The sequence below is a fragment of the Cloeon dipterum genome, chromosome 4 (assembly GCF_949628265.1).
Source record: "Cloeon dipterum chromosome 4, ieCloDipt1.1, whole genome shotgun sequence".
Taxonomy (NCBI): Eukaryota; Metazoa; Arthropoda; class Insecta; order Ephemeroptera; family Baetidae; genus Cloeon; species Cloeon dipterum.
Window position 1 is genome coordinate 1,241,692 of NC_088789.1, and position 23,467 is coordinate 1,265,158.

At 38.9% G+C, this 23,467-nt stretch overlaps 2 protein-coding genes and 1 long non-coding RNA gene across 8 annotated transcripts; 2 read left to right on the top strand and 1 right to left on the bottom strand.

Moving 5' to 3' along the window:
* The first annotated feature begins 786 nt into the window (after positions 1 to 786).
* Positions 787 to 10,491, top strand: LOC135943203 (protein argonaute-2-like). 4 transcript variants are annotated; one of them, XM_065489656.1, is made up of 20 exons: positions 787 to 960; positions 1,193 to 1,293; positions 1,432 to 1,548; positions 4,213 to 4,304; positions 4,362 to 4,650; positions 6,028 to 6,219; positions 6,275 to 6,589; positions 6,641 to 6,774; positions 7,300 to 7,461; positions 7,516 to 7,606; positions 7,661 to 7,808; positions 7,860 to 7,979; positions 8,032 to 8,273; positions 8,868 to 9,070; positions 9,130 to 9,289; positions 9,344 to 9,434; positions 9,500 to 9,700; positions 9,756 to 9,989; positions 10,041 to 10,228; positions 10,288 to 10,491. In XM_065489656.1, the coding sequence occupies exons 4-20, from the start codon at positions 4,262 to 4,264 to the stop codon at positions 10,394 to 10,396; spliced, it is 2,922 nt and encodes a 973-aa protein (XP_065345728.1). In that variant the 5' UTR covers positions 787 to 960; positions 1,193 to 1,293; positions 1,432 to 1,548; positions 4,213 to 4,261; the 3' UTR covers positions 10,397 to 10,491. The 4 variants fall into 4 exon arrangements, with proteins under 4 accessions (XP_065345728.1, XP_065345729.1, XP_065345730.1 ...); XM_065489657.1 differs by having other exon boundaries at positions 4,217 to 4,304; XM_065489658.1 differs by having other exon boundaries at positions 1,459 to 1,548.
* A 1,010-nt stretch (positions 10,492 to 11,501) lies between these two features.
* On the top strand, positions 11,502 to 17,699 carry LOC135943486 (protein argonaute-2-like). 3 transcript variants are annotated; one of them, XM_065490030.1, is made up of 19 exons: positions 11,502 to 11,778; positions 11,931 to 12,057; positions 12,119 to 12,356; positions 12,948 to 13,139; positions 13,196 to 13,301; positions 13,825 to 14,033; positions 14,086 to 14,219; positions 14,647 to 14,811; positions 14,867 to 14,957; positions 15,016 to 15,163; positions 15,222 to 15,341; positions 15,523 to 15,767; positions 15,890 to 16,086; positions 16,143 to 16,320; positions 16,380 to 16,470; positions 16,593 to 16,793; positions 16,852 to 17,088; positions 17,145 to 17,332; positions 17,395 to 17,699. In XM_065490030.1, the coding sequence occupies exons 2-19, from the start codon at positions 12,009 to 12,011 to the stop codon at positions 17,501 to 17,503; spliced, it is 2,898 nt and encodes a 965-aa protein (XP_065346102.1). In that variant the 5' UTR covers positions 11,502 to 11,778; positions 11,931 to 12,008; the 3' UTR covers positions 17,504 to 17,699. The 3 variants fall into 3 exon arrangements, with proteins under 3 accessions (XP_065346102.1, XP_065346101.1, XP_065346103.1); XM_065490029.1 differs by having other exon boundaries at positions 11,989 to 12,057; XM_065490031.1 differs by having other exon boundaries at positions 12,003 to 12,057.
* Positions 17,700 to 20,146: 2,447 nt separating this feature from the next.
* LOC135943984 (uncharacterized) lies at positions 20,147 to 22,526 on the bottom strand. Its single transcript, XR_010575259.1, has 5 exons — positions 22,486 to 22,526; positions 21,686 to 21,899; positions 21,193 to 21,634; positions 20,781 to 21,103; positions 20,147 to 20,458 (listed from the first exon to the last, which is right to left on the bottom strand). It is a non-coding gene; the product is annotated as an uncharacterized LOC135943984 (long non-coding RNA).
* Between the last annotated feature and the right edge of the window lie 941 nt (positions 22,527 to 23,467).

Consider the following 23,467-nt stretch of genomic DNA (forward strand, 5'->3'; position numbering starts at 1 on the left):
CGTTATTTACCCTTTTTACCATCGATCATAAATTGAACGTAAATTCCGTGTGAAGAGTTGCTTTTAATTATTTCAAGGTTATCTTTATGCGTAGACTCAGATTTGTGATAAGCACGCTCGCATAAACTGCAAAAAGGAAGAAAAGTTAGTAAATGATAGCGATAAGCGGTGAATCTTTTGAAATGAGCCTTAAATTTGATTATTGATGATAATGTGAAATTATAAAAACGAATCTTCAATATTGGGTGAAAATATTTCTTTTCAAGCTGTGGGGGTGGGCAGCCAGGGGTCACGAAATATTTTTTTACTGCGCCGCGAAGTAAAATTCGTAAAGCATTTTTGTTTTTATTAAAAAATAATAGTATAAACTGCTCTGTTGAAACTACCGTAATGCCTTTAGAAATATTACACATTAAGAAATTCGAAGAAGCGTAGAGCAAAACATAAGATCCCTTGCATTGTGCTCACGACACCCCGATTTGATGAATAAGAGCGCGAAACTCTCGATCTTCACTGATTTCCCGCCACATTACAGTCCGGCCAATCACAGCCGCCTTTGCTCCGAATTTACACCAAAAGTCAGTACCGGTAATATTTCAGCAGGAGAAATGGAAGCTACCGGTATTAAGAAATTATTTTTATTTTTTTAAGAGATATTACTGGTGTATTTTGCCAAAATTTTCATACTTCTTATGCTGTTGAGAGTTGTATAAGATTGAAAATTGTTCATTTTAGCGTGAAATAAAATAAAATTCATTATGTACATAACTGACACCAGAGAAAACCGGTTAATTCTGTCTGATTCAACCGGTATCGCTCTGCCACCTGTTAAAACTGGCTCACTGGCCACTTTGCTCATTGTCAGTAGCAGAAAGTAAACAAACAAGATGAGAGAAGAAATTCACCCCATCATGCCCATCAACGTTTTTCCCGTTTTTGCTGCCGTCAGCGTCGAAAAAGGTTCGTTCATGATATTGACCCTTGGCCAGGGTTCGACTGGCATGCTCGTTTTCCAATCAAGCAGGCTCGCTTTCATGCATTTTTCATGGAAACAAACGATAAAATATATGCGATAAGCTATCACCGGCCTGCCTGCGTTGAGTTTTACAACCGCAGTTTCCGCTGCCAGCAAATAAATTGCTTTTATTTCTGTCCAACTGGCTGCCTGCTCACATAGGTCATTCCTTTTTAGCTGTCAACTGCAAGAACAAGAACAGCAACAACTCGATCTTTTTGCTGTCCTCCTGCCGTTTTCTCGACGGACAGTGCCTTTTACCTTTCACATGCATGAAGGTGAGTCGTGTGTGGGATTCATTACAATTTTTATGAGCGAACAAAAATATAAAAAGATGACTGATTTTCAGTTACGAAGTTTTCGAATTTTTATGTATTTCACAAGAAATTGATAAATTGTTAATTTAAAATTTTTAGACGCTTCTACAATTACGATTTCGGCAGTATTTTTAATAAGAAAAGAAGAGTTCGCTGTGACGAGCAACCCTGAAAGAGTCCCTGACGGCTGGGAAAAATTATTGGACTATAAAACACGTGAGGAACCTTCTTGTTTTCTAAATCAATAGAGTTCTCTCCCACGCCTAGAACCGTAATTTTATCTGTTAATTGTGGCTGATGGGGTCTTTTACTATTTTACTGAGCGTAAAATTTGGAAATTCGCTTTTAAAAATTAATTTCAACCAAAATGATAAAAATCTTTTCCGGTTTTTTTTAAATGACAAAATGTTTATGATTTCTCAGCAAATAAAAAACAGGCTAATGTTTTGGTGGGTCGAAAAATATTTCAAAGCACAAACAAGATTTTGAAAATAAAAATATGGGAAGCCTTGTTTGACCTTCTGTCTTTATGATCTTTCTTAGCGCTGTTATCTCTCCAATGCACAAAATGCAGAGCTTGCAGAAAAACATTTTCTGGACATAGTTTTGAATTCTGAATAATAATCAGCAGCGTGGCAGCGAGATTGCTAGCGTAGGATGTGGTGTTTATAATAAGATAACGGATGGGTGGAAAGAACGTGGCTTCATTCAGACGAACAATTATTTGCTTCAAAGCTGTGCAAACAGAGAGACGAGTAGCTGCAGTGCGTGTAAAAGGTAAAATTTCTAGGTGTAGAAATGGGTTGTTGAAAGAGGTTAAAAAGCTCTCGTCATCAAAATTGTAATTTTTAAACCTTTTTTATTTCTGTTTCTAGATCTTATTCATTAAAATTAATTAAATGAAAAGAAAGGCATTTTTAAATTTATACTTATTTGGAAAAACGTCGTGGTCTTTGTAAATAAAAAAAATGTGTGTTATGAGGAGTCTCTGAAAGCTATAAGGGTCCGATTTTTCCTCTGAAATAGTATAAATGATTAAAATGAAAAAAAGATCATTTTTCCGAGATGACTCAAATAATTTATCTGATTTTTCCCAGAAAAAATGAAAGGTTCTCTAACTTCCAGTTTAAATTTTGAGATGAATTTTGTGCGAAAATAGAGCATTTGAGAAAAAATTGCTCAGTAGCAAAAAACTGGAAATTCAATCAACTTTCTGAATATCGGCAGTTTTTGACGCTACTATCAACTGGCGAATTTTAGTCAGGCCAAACACACACCCCTTTCAAAAATCTGCAATTTTGAAAAATTAAAAAAATAACTTTCAAAACTCAAAAGTACTATTTTTTATCTCCTCACAATTAAATTTTCCTAATTTTTCTCACCTCAGAAGCTACTTTTTCCTTTGCTTAAAAAGAGGGGTGTAACAACTGATAAAATTCGAAAAAAATTGATTTAGGGGCACTTTTGGTCAGTAGCATAAATATGAACAATAATTGGTCGGTCGTGGTTAACTTTTCAAGTAATGTTATAAATATTTTAAAATAAAAAATCCCCATCACTATCACTTTCTCGTCTTCAAATCCGGGGTAGTTGCGCGATCCGAAGCGATTGTTTTGAGTCACCAATGAAGCGATAACGGCTTTGTTTTTGTTTTACGTGGTTCCACGTACGGTGGTTTAAATGCAGCGCCGACTTCATTGACGTGAAACACAATTTCTTTGGAAGAATTCAGTCTCTTTTTGCTGATTTTCTCTGGAAAATGGTAGTTTCTGCGAGGTGTTAGAAATAATGAGTAGCTCTTCTATCCTGAAGCATGATTCTGGTAAGAGAAAGGGCTTCGGTGTTCGTCTTGGGAATTTATTTTGTTGGCCTTTTTGTTACAGCTGTCGATTTTTATACAACTGAAAATTTATTAAGACCTGAAGATTCACTGGCAGCTATCAATTAATCCTTTTTTTGTTCTTTCGTGCATTCATTTTTTTTTTGTTCGGGGTTCCGAGATTTATCGACCGGGGTTAAACCAGATACTAAAACTTAGGTTTTGGGTTTTTCATTTCATAATAGCCTAAAGCCTCAAAAAATTCAAAAAGTATAATGATGCAAAAATTATCTAGCAGTGAAAGAGTGTGGTGAATCTAACGAAACCGAAAAACAAATAGCCGTCTCGGGCAAAAATCCGGTTTTAACCAGTTTAACCCAGCACGTCGGGTTTTTCGAAACCCTCTGTTAATGTTCCCAGAGTTTAATTGCTTTTAGTTGACATGTTAAGTAGTGAGAAAATTAAACCGTCGTTAAAATTTCATATTTTAATTTTGTTTAGAGCCTTATCGCGTGAAATATTTCTTCAACACCAAAACAAAATTTTGAAAACATCCGGCTGCCCTCATCTCAAAGGATCAACTAATTTGACAACTTGCATCTAAATTTTATCTCACTAAAATTCCATCCTTTATTACGTGAGCTATTTTTAAAGAGTGGGAAACTGCTAAAACACCATGAAACTAATTCCAGAAGGGATAATATTAATTTGAAGGCTGCTACCGCCGCCCAATAAAGAGGAAAGTTTTTGTGTATTATATTATCTCCCATCCGGACTTTGAATTTCGTCCTGAAAGTTGAAGAACATTGGATTAATAAACTTCAAACCTTCCATGAAAAATTCTCAGTGTCTTTGGTTTATTGTATAATTCATTATTTTTTTTTGTTTATTCTCACCATAAGAAATGTACATACATGTTAAAAAACAGTTTGTCAAAAATTAAAAGATATAAAAAGCTCATAGCGAGAAAAGGCACCAATCCTGGCAAACATCTCGCTAAAACTCTACCTGTGCAAATACAATCATTGTATGCACGTCATTAAAAACGTAATTTGTTGCAGATAGACGAAGAACAGGACTCGTTCTCATCCAAACTGCTAAAAAGCCAAAATGGGAGGAAGGGGAAAAGGAAAAGGAAGAAATCGCGGCCGAGGTACTCAACAAAACATATTTGGCCTTGAATTGTCTTGAAAATGTCTCTTTGGTTCAGGTCGAGGCGATCAGGATGGAGAAGAGGAGGAATTTCCGCAGTTGGGTGGGCTGCGAATCGACACTAGCGTCCAGGAACAGGCTCCGGTCGCTCCCAGTTGGCCGAGGCGCGGCTCCACCTTGTCGGCGCCAAAAACCACGCCGCAGGAAATCCAGCATTCGACGCCGACGGAATGGCCTTCCAGACCCAGCTCCAGCAGCAGCAGCGCCTCAACCAGTGCTCCCACCATTTGGGACTTAATGTCCAGCAGCCGAGCACCAACAACGCCCAAGCCCGCTATCTCCAACAGGTCTATCTTTGAATTTCTTGTTTTTTTTACTGATTTCAGAATAACTCCTAAACTTGTGGGGTTTTCCATCTGAAACTTTGGTATTTAGTAGAGCCTATCCCAAATGCAAAGACAGGAAACCGAAACTGGAAACTGAAATTCGGTTATTGTCCTCTTTTTCACACGGAACCGGAAATGTTTTAAGGATTTGCAATGTATCAAAAGATATTTCCGGTTTTTCCATTTTTAAATATTAGCAGTAATTATGCCCATTAGCAAAAAGGTAGGCTAGTAATTTCAGAAAGTGTTTATTTTTATTTTTCGAGAATTTTCATATTATGACTTTTCGATTTTTTTGCGTCTTTGCAACTCGCTATCTCGGGTTCTAACCATCAGAATTGCAAAAACTATCCCTCGCTAGACTCGTCTTAACCTCCACTAACTAGCTTAAGTGTTTAAGGGGTGCACAACCCCACTGCTTCAATTTTGATAGTATTTTTTTTAATTCTCCTCTTGGCTTAAAAATATTTTAAATTATCCTAAACCCCTTCTAAATTAAAACCCCATCCATTCTTTCAAAACTTAAATAGAAAAATATTTTTAAAAAAATTAAAAGAAATCTCGAGCTAGAATTGTGTTTTTGACGTTGAAATAATAGCAACTTAGTGGGGGAAGGTAAGCAACCCTAAAACCCCTTAGGCTGGTCAGGGGAGGTCGAGACGAGTCCAACGAAGGGTAGTTTTGGAAATTCTGATGTTTAGAACCCTAGATTTGGAGTTCCAAAGATATTGAAATTTGATTTTTTTTTTTGTAATTTTGGATCTCTTCTAAATTTTTTGCAAAGTTCAGACTTTTCATGGGATCACTTTAAAAAAAAAATATTCTTAAGTTTGAAATCATAATGAAAAGTTCATTTTTTACTAAAATCTTTTACATGATTTCCTTTTTGACTTATTTTCAAAGCTTTTTGTTGATTTATAACTGCTAATTTATCTAATTCCTTTCGTGAATTAATCTGGAAAAGATACACCTACACAAATGTTAATATGGATTCAAAATATTCATTTTTCGGGAATTAACTGCGGGAAAACCTCGCACATTTTTTTTGCTATCCAGTGGAGTTTTCCAGAATAATGCGAGTTTTGGCGAACCCTGGGATAGAATAATTTTATAAGGTCAGGGCCAGGGAACAATTCGTCCCAAAATATTATTATTAATATTATATTATTACTACCTTGTGGGCTTAATGTTTCTCCCAACTAATAAAAAAATTACCACTTTAATTTAACGCTCTTCCTCACATTTTGGCTACCCCTCTGTATTAAAAATTTAATAGTTCTTTAATTTGCACATTCATTCTACAGGCTGAAACATTCTAAATAGGAAAGTTTGTTGCAGCGCGCTTGCGAAAGTGAAATTTCCCGCACGAAAAAAACCCGGAACAAATGGCACTGAAATGATAGCGTGTTCGAATCATCTGGAAATCACGCTGGGCAAGAGAGACCTGTTCCTCACCGAATACGACGTGGCCATGAAATTGATCAGCGACAAGGACGGCTCGCTGAAGGAGTGTCCCAAGAAATATTTCAAGTACGGCTGTTAATTACTGTCGGTGATATTAAAAGACAATATGTGTGACAACCAGGCGCGGCTTGCACGCGTACGGCAAGAAGGTGTGGCCCGACAGACACCCTGCTTTCGACGGCAGCAAGCTGCTCTTCAGCTGCGGAAAAAAATTGATTGACGAACCTGTGACGCGGGACGTGACCGTGCGAAACGAGGAGCGATACACCGAACGCGGCCAAGCGGAAAAAGCCAAACTGCGGATCACGGTCAAGGAGGTCAACTCGGTCAGCCTATCCGTAATCGACGAGTTCATGAACAACGAGGACGCCGTCCAGTTCCCGCAATTGGCCATCCAGGCCATCGACGTCATCCTCCGCAACTCTGGCATGAACAGGTTCGAAGGCGCAATTTTGTTTTTGTGGTTTTTTATTTGATTTTGGTGCAGATTCGTGTCGTTCAGCCGGAGCTTCTATTTTCCACCACCCAATCCAAAAAGTCTTGGACTTGGTATCGATCTCTGGCACGGCGTCTTCCAAAGCTCCACTCTTGGGGTTGGCAAAATTTTTCTTAATGTTGACGGTGAGTCATTTTTTATTTTAAAATTAAAAAATATTTCACTGAGAAGACTTTTGAATAAATTAACTTAATTTTGGGTACTTCGATTTATCCCCCAAAAAAATAAGGTTCTCTAAAAAAACCCTTTCAAAAGACTTAAAATTTCTATTTTTTATCTTCTTCGCCATTAAAATTTCATATTTTTTCACTCCAGAGAAGCAATCAATTTCCTTTTCTCTGGTAAAATTAAAAAAAGGATTTTGGTCTGGATAAATAGGTCGGTTAAGGTTAAATTTTCATGTTATGTAATTTTTAAAATAAAAAATCACTATGTTTCCACTTTAAAAGTGTTAGACCGAAACCATTTGTATCTTCTTTCCGAAATTATTCGATAACAAATTTTTTTCAATTTTAGACATATTTTATGAAAATAAAGTTAGAATTTTTATATAATTTAACATGGAAAACACAAATTTGAATGTTTGCAACCATTTCCACCTCTAAATCTCGAGATTTAACAATTTAGAGTAATTTTTCCCGTGTTTCCAGTTGCCCACAAGGGTTTCCCGCGTGCCCAGTCGGTGCGAGACTTGGTGGCCGACCTGGCAACAGGTCAGTCTAAAACAAACCAGGCGCCATTCAACCCTGAGAGTGATTACCATTGGGGCACTAAGCGTTCCATCGACGACCAGCTTCGCAATTATATCAAAGGTTTTCTTTCAATTCTATTTTAATAATTTTGATAAAATCGAAATTCGTCTTCAGGTCTGAAGGTTGAGTACGAGATTCCGAACCTTGCTAACTCGAAGAGGGTTTACAGAGTGAATGAAATTGTTGCTGGACCTGCAACACAAAAGTAAGCGTTCCACTTTTATGATATTTCCTGGTTTTTATTATATTTGTCTTGCAGATTTATGCAGGAGGGCCTGAACGGACAGAAAAAAGAAATTACCGTGTCCGAATATTTCGCCAAAGAGAAAAAATACAAAATCCGCTATCCAAACTGGCCCTGTCTGCACGTCGGGAATAAGGATAAAAATATCCTAGTGCCCATGGAGGTGAGCTTTTTCAAATATAAATTTCATTAAATAATTAATTTATCATCCTAGCTTTGCCGAGTAGCGCCAAACCAAGTCACGATAAAAAAGCTAAATGACGACCAGACCAAATCCATGGTCAAAGAAGCAGCGACAGAGCCAAAAGTTCGCCAATTAAAGATCCTGGAAGCTGTGAGTTAAATTCAAAGCCAAAAATTTGGTTAGAAATTAATGTATCGTCTAGTTTAAGAGCCTGAACGTAAACCAGGACCCGATTCTCAAGGAGTTCCAAATCGAGGTGCATGCGGACATGACTGAGGTGAAAGGCAGGGTGCTCGCCCCTCCCGCCCTCAAGTACAGGACTGACCAGCATGTCAGGGTGATTAACGGCGAGTGGAGGATGGACAACCAGAAATTCCAGTCGGTCACAAAAGAGGTGCGAAACTGGGCCATTCTCGACCTCTGCCAAGCGAACAGAGACATTCCGTAAGTTTATTTCCATTGAGTAGCTTTAAAGTCATTTTAAAAAATGCAATACATGAAAATTAAACCTCTATCCAACCAATTTTTTCATGCACTTTTATCCAAAAGTGCCCCAAAATCCAATTTTACCAGTTACTTGAGCAAAGTAAATAATTTGCCTCCGGGGTTAGAAAAATTACTAAAATTTAATTGTGTAAAGATAAAAATAGTTCTTTTAAGTCTTGAAAGTTATTTTTTATTTTTTCAAAAATTTTTGAAAGGTGTGTGTTTGGCCTGATTAAAATTCACCACTTCATCGCCGAGTCAAAAACTGCCTATATTCAGAAAGCTGATTAAATTTCCAGTTTTTTTCATATTGAAAGTAGATTTTTTCAAATTTTCTATTTTCACAAAAAAAATCTTAACCATTAATTTTTTCGGGAAAAATCAAAATACTCAAAACTAAGTTAATTTATTCCAGAATTTAAATAATTCGTATGAATTTTAGAGGAAAACTCAGACCCTTCTTTCCTCCCAAAAAAGCTATAGAATAACATTTTTACCCTTTAACGATCAGTCCTATCGGAGATTTTCAACCACTTTTCATTCTTTCCACAGAATTATAAGATCACAGTTGGTGACAAATGCCAACAGTCTCGGATTGATCATGAGTGACAAGCCGAAAATCCTGAGGAGCGACCAGAAGTCGTTCCACAATTTGAGCGACTTGATCAGATTCTTGGAGAACCAGGCCCTGCAAGGCCCCTTTGACCTTGTGGTGGTCCTCATTCCCGACTTCATCGCAGGTCAAAGCCCTTATGGTAAGATTGCCCCTTTTTGTTCTATATTATTTGTTATTGAACTTAAATCAAATTCGCAGCGGCGGTGAAGCAAGTGCTGGAGATGAAGCACAAAATCCTGACGCAGTGCATTCGTCAGAGGACGTTGAGGAAATTCGAAAAATCTACTGTGTTTAATATCCTGCTTAAAATCAACGCCAAATTGGACGGCAGGAACCACAGCATCCACAAAGACAGCCGGTTCGGATCCCCTGGCTTTTATTCTATCATGTTTTATCTGATTTTGTGTTGCAGGCCACCGTGTTTCAGCCAAAATGTGATGATCATGGGAGCTGACGTCACGCACCCTCCTCCAGAGTCCAAGTCCTGTCCCTCCGTTGCAGCCGTAAGTTTTTTCCAATTAAAGGAGAGGCAAAATTCAACGTTCAAAATAATTAATCATATTTCTAGGTGACTGCTAGCCACGACAAGGAGGACGTGTTCAAGTTCAACATGCAGTGGCGGCTGCAGCCGCCCAGGGTGGAGGAAATTCTGGACATGGAGAACATCACTTTGGCGCATCTCAAATTCTACGCGTCCAAAAACGGCGGGAAATTCCCGAGCCGCATAATTTTCTACAGGGACGGCGTCAGCGATGGACAGTTCGCCATGGTATTCATTTCCGGAGTTTTAGTTTAATTTTTAATTAATTTTTGTTGCCCTTCAGGTTCTTACCTGTGAACTGGCAGCCATCAAGAAGGCATTGAAGGCGATTGGGCAGACGTACAATCCAAAAATCACATTCCTCGTGGTTCAGAAGCGACACCACACCAGGTTCTTTCCAAACAAAAATGATAAATTGGCTGATAAGGGAAACGTGCCTGCTGGCTTCGTGGTGGACAACACCATCACGCACCCGAAGGACATGGACTTCTATCTCGTCAGCCACCAGAGCATCCAGGTAATAATTTTCCAAGAAAAATCCCATCAGATTAAAAATCTAAATATTCAGGGCACGTCTCGTCCGACCAAGTACAAGGTGCTGTACGACGACGCCGACATGAGTGAAGACCAGGTGGAGCAGCTCACCTTTTACCTGTGCCACCTGTACACCAGGTGCAACCGCAGCGTGTCCTACCCTGCGCCAACCTATTACGCCCACCTCGCCGCCTTCCGCGCAAAGCACTACTACAATGAGGGGTCAGTATTGCCGAATGATTTCTTTGAACGCTTTTTTTAAATAATTTATGTCTGTGCAGACGCTCCACCATTGACGTGAATAATGAGAAGGCGCTGAATCTGGAGAGCACCAAGCTGAACAACATGATGAGCACTTTCATGAAAAACCACCCGATGTTTTTTGTTTAGTCAGCACTGTTTTAGCGAAACTACACGTTTTATTTGTAAATATTTTTTGTCAACTGACTATTTGATATTAAAATTGTTGATTTTTTGAGCCACAAGATAGATGAAGTTTGGACTGACATGATTTCTATTCTATTCCTTTATTGATTTCTGTATTTTATTTTAGTGGATTGAAAATTTTTTGGATCGATAAAAACAATTTGTTCTTATCAAAAAGAAGCTCAATACAGAAAAAATTCAAATTTCTCCAAATTTTCAGCGCTTGACCACACTTTCTTGACAAATTTCGATTCCTTTCGTCGAGATCTGAATTCTTTCAGGGAAACTATATATTTGTTGTGAAATAAAAAAGGGTTTCAAGTGCTAACTTTCCAGCCACTTTTCTCAAAAAAATTACGCTGCTACTTAGGTTAATTTTTCCTCTTAATGATTTCAAATGGATTGGTTTATTCATTAAAGAGAAGCATTTTCCAGGATTTTCCGGTAGCAAAAATCCTCCTTAATTTGCAATTTTCCTCAATTTTTGACCTGGAAAAATATGGTACATCAAATTCACGTCTTGTTATTTTATCTATTTTATACTGAACCTACGTGAAAATTGGGAAAATTGACACTTTTCGTTAATTATTGGAATAATACAAAACCAATTTGATCCTGATGTCGATTGGGCGCACACCGGGCCGCAGAAGCCGCAGTCCCAGAGTGAAAAGGGTCAAAAGAGGGCTGCCAAATTCACCGAATTTTGCACGCCAGTCTGGGCTTGATTTTTGCATAATATTGCGTAACATTCGCACAGCCTTGGTTATTTCACCAATTTACTTAAGCCAAAAATTCGGTTAATCGTTCCCATTAAATGTACCGGTTTAGCTCACCTTATTATTTAACACGAAAATTCTAAACCGGTAAGCAAGCAAAGCAAAAAGTATGGTAAAGTTACACATCTCGCCAGTTCTTATGAGAATCTCATGTTAAAGTAAGGGTGGCGAAAACTGTAACTCGGCGACAAAAGCTGTAATTTTTCCATACCGGTTTGTATTTGTGCTGAATAAACAAATCGCAGCATCCACAGCTCCCACAGCTGTTCTGCAGATGTTGACTGTGTGGCTTGGCTTGCTGGATTGAATTACATACAACACTGTTATATACGCAGAAAACACAGTGTTTTGACTGTTGAAGTCATCGAATGCAATCAAAAGAAGGGGTCAGAGTCGAACTTTTGTGAATACATATAATATATAAATCAGCTGGAGCAGCCACGCTTTCGTCATTCTAACTCGATACACGCCACAGCGTTGATGTAAACGTAAACACCATAGAACTCCTTTGATTCGTGCCACATTCTCAGAACGCTCAGGAAGATCTAGAAGGTTTACATATTTGGAAAGGTGAGCTTCATTTTGTTTAATAGATGTACGTGTCTTTTTCGATACTGTTGCAGCACAACTGGGCACTGGCAACAGACTCGCCAAAGAAATAAAAAATAAAAATACATATACCATTTTATCGATTTTTGTAAAGTTTTTACGAATTTTTGTAGGTACTTCCCCAAATTCTCTCACGTTGCTCAAGTGGCTCAGGTCTGCAAATTCTTTTAGTTTTGTCTGAACAGGTTGACATGGGTGGCAGAGGAAGAGGAAGAGGTGGAGAAAGGGGTCGTGGACGCGGTATGTAATTTTATTTATTTATGAAAAGGTTTTTTAAATAAGAATGACAACTTTCGGTTAGGCCGCGACCAGCAACAGCGAAATGAATCGCAAGAATACCCACCAATTGCGCAATTGCGGATCGGTGACAGACCCGTCCAGGTCGGCGGCATGGGCCCGCCGCAGCCCAGTTTCACACAGGCAGCGGCCCCGCCTCCACAGAGGGCCCACCAGCCTCCAACGCCGAGGGCCAGCAGCCAGCCCCCGATGCCCACTGAGCCACCTCCCAGCCAGACGCCGACGCCCGAGGGCACCAGCAGGTTTGTCTCTTACCGCGAAATGCAGTGTACATTCAAAAATAGACCCTTTTCCAGTTGACTTTAAGTTGAAAAAAAAAATTAAATTAAAAAATCAAATGAATATATATTATTCACTACTACACAATTTTTAATTTACAATAACCTTTAAGCAGGACTTCGGAAAATGCAAAGTTGTATAGTAGGCATATTTATGTTACAAAACACCCGTCTAAATCGGCTGATGGACCGTCTGTTTTGCACCTGTATAAAATTGACGATTTCCTGAAAAAAATTCACTTCACAACATGCACTAGTCAAAATTTATTGTTTCGTGTATCGAACATCTGTTTAGGCTTCAGATATAGAAAATCATGGAATAACTTAAACTTATATTTTTTTCGACCTGATTTTGAGCAAATTTTATAAAAAAAATCAGTGTTGGATTATTCCAGTTGAAGGCGGTGTTAATGATAAACCGAAATTCCGGGTTTTTAAGGCTGTAATTAACTTTAAAGCTGGATCAACGTTCTATCAAACAACAAACAAATAAAACTAGCATATAATTTAAATTTCGAAATTTAGAACTAATAACCTCTCCTTTTTAATTTTCAGTGTCTTGGCAAAATGTCAGTTTCCAGCTCGCAATGGAAAAGGAAGTTGCGGTCGAAAAATGAAAGTGGAATCCAATCATTTTCGAATCAGGGTCCAGAACGGCACGTTGCTCATCATTATATACGACGTGGACATGAAATTAATCAGCGAAAGGGACGGCTCGCTGAAGGAATGTCACAAAAAATACTTCAAGTATGTTTTTTAAGTAAAAATAAAAGTTAATTTTATTTGTTATTGTGAATTTCCAGGCGTGGAATTCTAGCATTTGGCCATGAGGTGTGGCCCGGAAGGTATCCAGCGTACGACGGCAGCAAGCTTCTCTTCAGCTGCCAACCAAAATTGATTAATGGACAGGTAAACACTGGAAATAGGCAGTGTATTGATATTAACTTGTATTTATTTGTTGAAATACACCTTGAATTTCATTTTTGATAGTGTCAATCGATTGAATCATGCAGGTCGTGCTGAAAATGGTTGGAAATGTGACTGTGTGTTACATAGCATATTCCAAGACAGGAAACCGGAATCTTGTCCTATTCCCATTTGTCACACTGAACCGGCAAATGTGTCCTTCAACCTTCAATCAACTGTACTGCGTGTTGCTGCGGCGTTTTTAGTCGGTGTCTATCTGAGCGTGTGAGGTGCAAGGCCAGCGTTACGTCAGAATGTTATTCTCTCTGTTTGGCCACTGGCGTGCTACTGGCAAATTTATATTTTCGGCACGTCATGTCAAATTGTCCGCGTGATTCGATTATCTAACGTCAGTCAGGAAACAATGGACTCTGTCAAAAATGAAATTAAATATTTTCGATTTCTTTCTTCCGTTCTTAAATAACTGTTGAGTCAGATGATACTGATTAATTTGAACCTCATTCAGGAAACAAGAGACGTGAACGTGCGAAATGACGATCGTTTCAATGTGAATGGTGAAGCTGAAACTGCCAAACTGCGGATCACAGTGAAAGAGGTGCAAACGGTCCGTCTCACAGAAATTGGTCAGTTCTTCAACAACAAAAACACGGCTCAGTTCCCCCACCTGGCCATCCAGGCCATCGACGTCATCCTGCGCAACTCCGGCATGACCAGGTTTGCATTGTAATCAATTTTGAGAAAAATATACATTGATTGGTTTCTGCAGTCTGCTTCAAGTCGGCCGCAGTTTTTATCACCTTCCTCACAACCCAATTGACTTGGGTGACGGGTTTGATCTGTGGCACGGCGTCTTCCAAAGTGCGACCATTGGCGACAACATGCTCCTACTTAATGTAGACGGTAATTATTTAATAAGAGAATGTGATTTTTCTGTAAATTTAAAATTTAGTTTGACACCAATCGATTTATAAGGTTCGAATTAAGTTGGTTGGGATTCACTTTTCTGACCGGGAATTTCGCTTGATGTTTGTAATGCAAGGCGAACGTGTTTTTGGGATTACATTACGAACATCACGCAGAACTTCCGATCGGCAAACCTAACTCGTATACCTTAGGAATCGATTGGTGTACTCGACAACTTCCTTTAATTCGATTCAGGAATGAGTCGAAAAACCTTCAAACTCCAAAGAAAAGAGCATCCAACTAATATGATATATGTTAAAAGAATTACAAAACTATGTAAAACCGTTATTAGGCAAAGCTTGAAGTTATTTCGGTCAAGAAGTCTGTATTTGTACTAACTGAAATTTTTAAACCGCATTTGCAGTTGCCCACAAAGGCTTCCCACGCGAACAGTCGGTACGCGACCTGGTAGCTGATCTGGGAACAAATAAGTGGAACCGCAGGCAGCGTTACAACCCTGAAAGAGAATACCAATATGGCTCCAGACACAGCGGGAAAATAGACGGGCAGCTCCGAAACTATCTCAAAGGTTTTATTCCCTCTTGTGGTGACAATAACACTTCTAATGATTATTTAATATTTAGGTCTGAAGATTGAGTACGAGATCCCGCAATTGGCCAACTCGAAGAGAGTTTATCGGGTGAATGACGTTGTCCAAGCTCCCTCACGCCAAAGGTATAAATCCAACTTTTTCTATTTTTTCGGCTTTTATTTGATAATATGCCATTCGTAGGTTTTACCTAGATACTCCAAATGGGCAGAAAAGACAGGTTACGGTAGCCGAGTACTATAAAACTGAAAAAAGGTACGAGATCCGGCATCCCCATTGGCCCTGTCTGCACGTAGGAAGCAAGGACAGGAACATCTTTGTGCCCATGGAGGCGAGTAATCCAAGTGTGTCATTCCCTCTTAACTAAACCCCACTTTGACCTCTTTTAGTTGTGCAAAGTTATGCCGAAGCAAGTCTCAATAAAAAAACTGAATGAGGTGCAGACAAGCAATATGGTCAGAGCGGCAACCACCAAGCCCAAAGATCGCAAAAAGAAGATCATGGAAGCCGTGAGTCTGATTTCATGATTTGAAGACCACTTTGACGGAGTTTCTAAGCTCACCAATCGATTCTTGAGGGTCAAATTAGGTAGAGTGGACATTTCTTCCGACCTAAAATCGATTGGTGAGCATGGAAACTTCGTCAAAGACGCTCTTTAAAATATTTAATACTAATTTTACTGTGGTGCAGTTTGACAGCCTGAATTTGATGAGTGACCTATGTTTGCGCGAATTCGATATCAAAGTGGAGCCACAGATGACCCAGGTTGAAGGCAGGGTGCTCATCCCACCCGCCCTTAAGTACAGAGCCGACTATCCTGTCAGGGTGAGGGATGGCGCATGGCGGATGGACCGCCAGCAGTTCAAGACGGTTGCCAAGGAAGTGCAGAAATGGGCCATCCTCGACCTCAGCATCGCCAAAGAAGCGAGTATTCGGTAAGTTCTGATCAACTTGGTATTCTGCTTTCTATTTGCCTCTTATTTTGAATGAATGTATTCAACCTTGATTTAATTTCTCAAACTTTTCTGCATTGTTTTAAAAAAAATTTATTTCTTAGCTACTTAAGAGATAAGTTGGTGTCGGTTGGTGCAAGCGTCGGAATGACTTTCAACGCCAATCCAAAAATCCTGTTAAGTGCAGAGCTGAGAGATGCGTATGAACTGAGCAAATTCCTTCAAAGTCAGGTCAGGGAAGGTCCTTTTGACCTTCTTGTCGTCATTATTCCTGATAGTATTGGAGGAAAAGACCCGCACGGTAACAGCAATTCCACCATTTAAGTTATTTTCATGGAAAATTTGTCCTTTTTGTAGCTGTGGTGAAGCACGTTCTTGAGATGAAGAACAAAATTATTACTCAATGTATTGAGTTAAAAACGTTGATGAAGGTAGAAAGTGAAGATAGGAACTCCCAGTCGATTGTGCCAAACATCCTGCTGAAAATCAACACTAAACTTGACGGCAAGACCCACGCCATTCATGAAAACAGCAGGTACTTTTCTTGCCTCATGAAATTATAAATTTTTATAATAACCGTTTGTTGATTTTTAGGCCTCCCTGTTTCAATGACAACGTGATGATCATGGGAGCAGATGTCACGCATCCTCCTCCAGACAGCAAGTCGGTACCTTCTGTTGCAGCTGTAAGTTTTATTTTTCTATACAACAGCTTTGGAATTCGTAACATGGTACTATACTGATTTATAACATGAAAATCGCAAAATAGAATTTTTGTTCTTAAAAATAATAATTTCGATTTGGTCAGGTGACTGCGAGCCATGACAAGGAGGACGTGTTCAAGTTCAGCATGCAGTGGCGGCTGCAGCCTCCAGGCATAGAGATAATTCTGGATATGGAGGACGTCGTGTTGAAACACCTCAAGTTCTTCGCAGCCAAGAACGGTGGGACCTACCCCAGTCGCATCATCTACTACAGAGACGGCGTCGGCGACAGCCAGTTCGAAGCAGTACTGACTTTGAATTATGCAGTTGTTGTCACATTTCTAATGGATTTTGTCCATAAAGGTTCTCCGCGCTGAACTTTCAGCCATTCGTAGGGCAGCGATGAAGATTGGGCTGACATACATGCCAAGAATCACCTTCCTCGTGGTACAGAAGCGGCACCACACCAGGTTCTTTCCTAAGGAAGGTGACTCGATGGCTGATAGGAATGGAAACGTGCCTGCTGGTTTCGTGGTGGACAACACCATCACGCACCCGAGGGACATGGACTTCTACCTCGTCAGCCACCAGAGCATCCAGGTATTAATTTCCCAATAAGAAAATGCCCCTCGCGGATTAAAAATCAAAATATTCAGGGCACATCTCGGCCGACCAAGTACAAGATGCTGTACGACGACGCCAACATGAATGAGGACGAGGTGGAGCAGCTCACCTTTAACCTGTGCCACCTGTATGCGAGGTGCAACCGCAGCGTGTCCTACCCAGCGCCAACCTACTATGCCCACCACGCCGCAACCCGCGCCAAAGAATACTACATGGAGGCGTGAGTCTCTTAGTTTTTTTATCAAAACCCAATTATTGAAAAAAAAATAATGTTCTTTGCAGGAAGCTTACCATTGACGTGAAGGATGAGAAGGCTTTGAAGGATGAGAGCGTGAAGTTGAATGACTTAATGAGCAGTTTCACCAAGGACCATCCCATGTTTTTTATGTAGACAGAACCGTGTTTGTAGAGGACTTTTAGATTTTTACTCTATCAGCTAGTATAGCTTTATAACCCACATGGGCATGGCAACATATTTTAGTTTTATCAATTCAATTTTATGTCTTACTTCTGCTCGCACAATAAAAAACTCATTCTCTCCTAGAACATAAATTTGTTTAAAATTTTTATTTGACCTTACTGTCCACAAATTCTGCAAGCGGTTCCGGTTTTATTTGTGATAATTGCACTTCCTCTGTTGACTCTGTGCGGCTTGTCTTGTTTGAGTCAAATTACGTGTGCAGGAAATTTCCTTCACATCCACTTTTGTAAACTGTGCAAATTTAAAATTGTATCCCTGGCCCAATATTTGCAACCAATATAATTATATTTGACATACACAAAACGTTTAGTACCTTCAATATTATCCAGATCACGCTTTGAGAATGCCACTGCTTCTTCTGAGACGCAGAACTGTAGCTGCCCCGATTTTCTAAATTCAAACAGGTATCCATGCGCGACGGTGAAATCTGAAAATATTTTTTTCAACTGGTGTATGCACAAATGTACACGCACAATTGCAAATAAACTTTATGCTGATTTATATTAATTATGGTAATTATATGTGAAATGTGAAATATTAATTAAACCATATGTGCGATGATAATACGCGAAATTAACGATTTCAATAAATTTACGAGTTATTTTTTTAATTTGTAAGCATATTATTTATGCCACATACATAATTTTCGTCATTATCAGTTAACATTTTCTGATCACATAGTATTTTTTTTTCATAAATATGGGGATCTGTCACCCCACATGTTATGCATATGATTTTCTTAATACAAAATAAACGAGCTTTCCAGTGGTGTGCTAAAAAAATAGGAATTATTTAAATATCGAAATTTTTGCATTTCTAAATCTCTGGTTTTAACCATCAGAATTACAAAAACTACTCCCAACGTTAGACTCGTCTCGACCTTCCTAATAGGTTTAGGGGTGCTTACTCTCCACCCCTTACTTGCTTTAATAACTCAACCCCCTCGAAAGTAAAAAAATTGTAACATCTGTCCAACGGTGGGTAGTTTTTGAAATTCTGATGGTTCGAACCCGAGATTTGAAAATGCAAAAATTACGAATATTTGTAAAATTACCATTTTTTCACTTTTCTTGCAGTCTCTGGCTCACCATTGTCAATTTCCATTGAATTTTCAACATGGCAATATAGTATTTGCAGTGGAAAATAAAAATAAACAAAATCGACTAAAACCGTCTAAATTTATCCAAAACCCGTCTAAAAATAGTTGACTATTTTCCCCGAAAATAATTGTCTAAAATTCACAGCCCGCTGTTTATGAGAAACGCAGAGGCCTTAGTTTATTATGAGACGACAGGAAAGCTATTCAGGAATTATGTAATTTACGCATGGCTAAAAATATTCATAGATCTGCTCCGGAAGAAAATAAAAGCGCACATTCTCTTCAAACTGTTAGATAGAGCCATACACAGAGAGCACTCTATGATTGATAAAGAAAGTAATGGGCAGCGCAAGGATTTATTTTTTCTTGACAGGATCAATAAAACAAGACTCCGCTGCTGACTGCAGAGGGGACTGCTAGCTTTGAAATTTGTTTTAGTTTGTGTTGCATGTATGCAAATGAGAGTATAAAAAATAATAACCAAACTGAATATTTCTTTTGATCTCATTCATATAAATAAGATTGTCCCTGATGGTGCACATTTAACAATTAATTTTGACGTCAAGAGCATACAAAACCACTAGGGCCGGTAATATATTTTGTGGATTATACCAGAAATTTTATTTTTATTTCTGATTAACTTTTTTATGAATATCATGAGCTGTGGTCGCTAGCTTGTTCTCGGTCGCTTCCCCTGGAAAGTTAAGTCATAAATTTTAATGATTTCAATTTTACAATCTGCTTGGTTTAGTTGATAAATAACCTATATTTTATGCTGATTAAAATGTATAAGAGTTGGATATATTTTATGAAAGATGCTTTTAAAATGAGGTTGGTCATGTTGGTTGATATGGTGTGGCATACATTAAATGTTCGCGTCCGCATGGACCGAATTTGCTTCTCGAACTCGCTACACTGGAAATTAGTGCGCCTCTTTTTGGAGAGCAAAAGAAATGGTTTGCGTCTCCCCAGCAGTATTCTCCTTTGCTGTTTACCCGCACCGACAAACTCATTTTTCAGTTGCCCCTCTCGCAATCCAGAGAATTATTTGTTAATTCCCAAATGCGTGCAGCGCAACAGTAACGTTTTCACACAATGCGAGTCACCCTCATTGTCAGCCGAGCCGCCTCACCATCAGCAGCGCACACAGGGTCGTGGCTCGATTTCACTTCCATTATTGACATGTCGTTGTTAGCCAGAAATTGTATTTTTGCTGTTGAAAATAATTTGTTTTCGTCGTTTGACGAGCCAAAAAATTTGTAGCTGCTGGCCTATTCTGGCAGGTCTCAGTGGTGCCTTCCGCAGTTCTGATAGATTTTTTATTTTCCTCTACCCCAAATCATGAGCCTATATAGTTGTCGTGCCAGTCTGGGAATATTGTCAGTCATATTCATCATTTTATTCGCAGCACATGGTAACTACTCGCAATCGAGAGTAAAAAAACATAAAATTAATATATGTAAAAAAATCGTGTGGTACGATTAAAATTTTATTGTTCTATATACTAATATTATATAGCATATTTTAATTAACAATTTGCAGAAACTACTGAATCAATAGCGTCATCTAACTGTTTGGAGTTTTCACGTTCATCACTGAAAATTAGCATATGAAATTGTTTGAGATTCTGCAAGATTTCGCGTCTCTGGATCCGAGCTATGATGGTGGCGTTGTCGCTGAAGTCAGCTTCAGGTAACTCAATGTACAGACCTTCGAGGAGCGGCGCAGACAAAACGCTCGAAAAAGCAACTTCACCATCGGAATATCTGCAAAAGTTCAAATTCATGATTAGAAAAAACGAAAAAATTTGTCAAATCATTGAATGTTTTTAGCGGAACCTTCCGTTGCTCTTCTTGATTTTCTAATAAAATTAAATTAAATCAGGAACTATCATGAATAAAAATTCTCCTAACAAATGTGAAGCATGAAACTCCAAAAGGATTTTCAGGATTTAAAATCGGCTGATTAATTTGAAAAACATGTATTCCCATGCGAAGAGGATGCATAAAATACCAACCATAGGGTGTAAGTAAAGGTTGGATGCGGCTAACGAAAAAAATGTTTAATATTTTTGAATGAATTTCTTACCGGCAGATCCAATCCCATTTAAATCGTTTCAGTTGTTGCATTGCATCAACTGGAGCATCGTTCCCAGAAATGTTGCATTGATATAATTTCAATGACTCAAGATTAGGGCAGAAGCTGAAGATTTCGGCAAAGGAAATGTTGTCCTTGATGTCAACACCGCAAAGACGCAACTCCTGAAGACGTTCTCCGTGACTTTTCAGGAAACACCTTATTATTAAAGCGTGCCTCGATTTTTGGCCGCAATCAATCCTTGCGTATTTGATTTGTGGAAAGTGCGGAATCTCTACCATTTCTTCATTATCCTTCAGGAAGGTGAAATCAAACTAGGAAAATTAAAATTAATGATAGTTAATTTATTTTAAAAATACTAATTTTTTAGTAATATCTGTGAAGGGAATCAATTTATTCTTACGTCTATTCTCGTTATTTCTCCAGCAAACGGTTGAGCGACTTTTAAATCCTTGACTGAATTACGTGGCTGAATAATCACACTAGAGTCCAGTATGATCCTCTTCATCTTCCAGCAACAGCCTTCCAGCAGGGCTCGAATCGTGTGTACAAATGTAGACGTGTTCAAAGTCATTCCTGAAGGTGAAACTTGGAGGGTACTCGTCGATTATGATATCACTCACTGAGATGCTCTTTAATTTTTCGCATTGTCGAGAGATGTCAAAAACTCCTGACATAGGAACGCAAACGTTATGTATATCTCAAGGATGGCCAAATTCTTCAGCTGAATAATCGAAGCCAACTCACGCTTTTTAAGCGTATTAATCATCTCCCAAGGTCCATAATCGAGCATCGATTTTTAATTCCTTTAGGTTCGGTGTGTTCGAACCTAAACTCCGAATGAACTGAAATATTACTCGTAAATTTATGCAATGGAAGTATTAAAAAGCATTTACCTCTTGAAAGCGTGAGTTGGACAGTTTGGCAGAGGAATTGCAGTACATGACTATGGCAGGTCGCTGGTGTCAAGTTTTGTATAAAATTTCGATTTGATCAAGCTAGGCAGAATTGCCCAAAAATGGTCAAAGTGGTCTTCTTGACCGTCGCAAAAAGAACGATGGTTCTCTGCCCATTGAAATATCTTATCAATCATCTTGTGCCGAAAGAGCCCTGAAAATAAATTTAAATTTCGTTTGATTTCATATTCGTTATAGAGTTTATCACATTTAACTAATTTTTTTAACTTCAACTCAGTGAATCCCGTGGGCTATGACAATAACACCGCCGAGCAGATAGCATATATGGGGTCCGAATGGCCGCAGTGTGGGGCTTTGGCTCAATGTGGCCATGTTTTCACCTCCACGCACAGATTATGTCTTTATTAAAAATCCAAGATATTTTTTCGCTTGAGCCACTGGAACGGTGTTGAAAGCAGAAAGTTGCGAGTGCTCAGCCCGTGGAGCACTTTGCGTCCCTTAAAATAATAATAATAATCACCATTCCCTCTGCCATCACTGATACGCAACAGATAGCCATATTAGATCCCTGAATTGCGCAATTATCTCCCATTGCCTTTACAATCCCTATAGATTTTGCCTTAAAAATTTTAACCAATGGGCTACTGACAAAAGTTCTTTAATGAAAGTAAATAAATAGTATTATTTTCCCAATAACTTCTTGAGAAGCTAGATAAATGCAACGTAAATATTGAAATATGTTTAGTCTATATAATATGTTTTGATGTTGCTTTGCTTACCAATAATTGTCTTAACGAGGTCTTCGTCATATTTATCGATGATGTTTTCACACACGGTTTCGAAAGCCTGGTCCACTAGCTTGGATGGCACCTGTAAAAAATAATTTGGTTTTGAGCAATAAAAAGTGTTAGTGATGTGTTTTAATACTATATAGTCTTGGCCCCTTCCGGCTCTGTCCTCCTGGACAGGGTTTTCGTAAATTGTTTGCCAGGAGGTTTGCCTTTTCTCACATCCTTATATAACTTTTTAATGACATGCTATAACATGAATATGTATTTGACAAATTGTGAGAATAAACAACAACAACATACAACAAAATAATATAATATATATAAATTAAATTTAGAAACGTGATTTTTGTGAGTGACTCGAGCCGCGCCGCGAGTCGGTATGAAATTTTTTAGAGCCGCAGCCACCGAGCCAGTTCAGCCACTCATCAGCCGACCGCCACCTAAATATATATAAACAGCCGGCGTTCAGGTCTCCCAGCTAACACAAAATAAATAGATTTTCTTCTCTCCTCTGCCGCCTGCTCTTTTGTTATCCTATTTTTCGCCTCAGATGCCCTCTGGCATTCCAGAGAATTATTTGTGATTTCCCAACGCACGCAGCGCAACAACAATAACCTTTTCACACAATGCGAGTGACCCTGAGCGGAGCCGCCTCCACCAGCAGCGCACAGGGCGGGTGGCTGGGTTTCTCTTCCTTTATTGTAAAGTCGCTTTGCCTGAGAAAATCATCTTTCTGCGCCACAATTGCCCTCTCGCAATACAGGCTAACAAAAGCTGATCTATAAGTTTTTAAATTTGAATAAAAAAACGTGTTTTGCGACATTCCAAAATTATAGTTTTGAGGCCCGGCCAAGGCCCGGCCAAGGCCCGGTGGGCCGCCAGGCCCAATTGCTGCACCATTTGATGCGCCTCGGTGGTGCATGTGTTCGGTTTTGCCAAATCTGATCATTTTGAAGAAAAACCGTGCCTT

Bases quoted from the DNA above. Each gene is read 5' to 3' on its own strand.
- LOC135943486 (XM_065490030.1), top strand. From the start codon at position 12,009: ATGGGTGGCAGAGGAAGAGGAAGAGGTGGAGAAAGGGGTCGTGGACGC. The intron at 13,302-13,824 runs GTAAACACTGGA...AACCTCATTCAG, and splicing joins CAAAATTGATTAATGGACAG to GAAACAAGAGACGTGAACGT. The intron at 15,342-15,522 runs GTGAGTCTGATT...ACTGTGGTGCAG, and splicing joins AAAAGAAGATCATGGAAGCC to TTTGACAGCCTGAATTTGAT.
- LOC135943203 (XM_065489656.1), top strand. From the start codon at position 4,262: ATGGGAGGAAGGGGAAAAGGAAAAGGAAGAAATCGCGGCCGAG. The intron at 4,305-4,361 runs GTACTCAACAAA...TCTTTGGTTCAG, and splicing joins AGGAAGAAATCGCGGCCGAG to GTCGAGGCGATCAGGATGGA. The intron at 9,435-9,499 runs GTAAGTTTTTTC...TCATATTTCTAG, and splicing joins CCTGTCCCTCCGTTGCAGCC to GTGACTGCTAGCCACGACAA.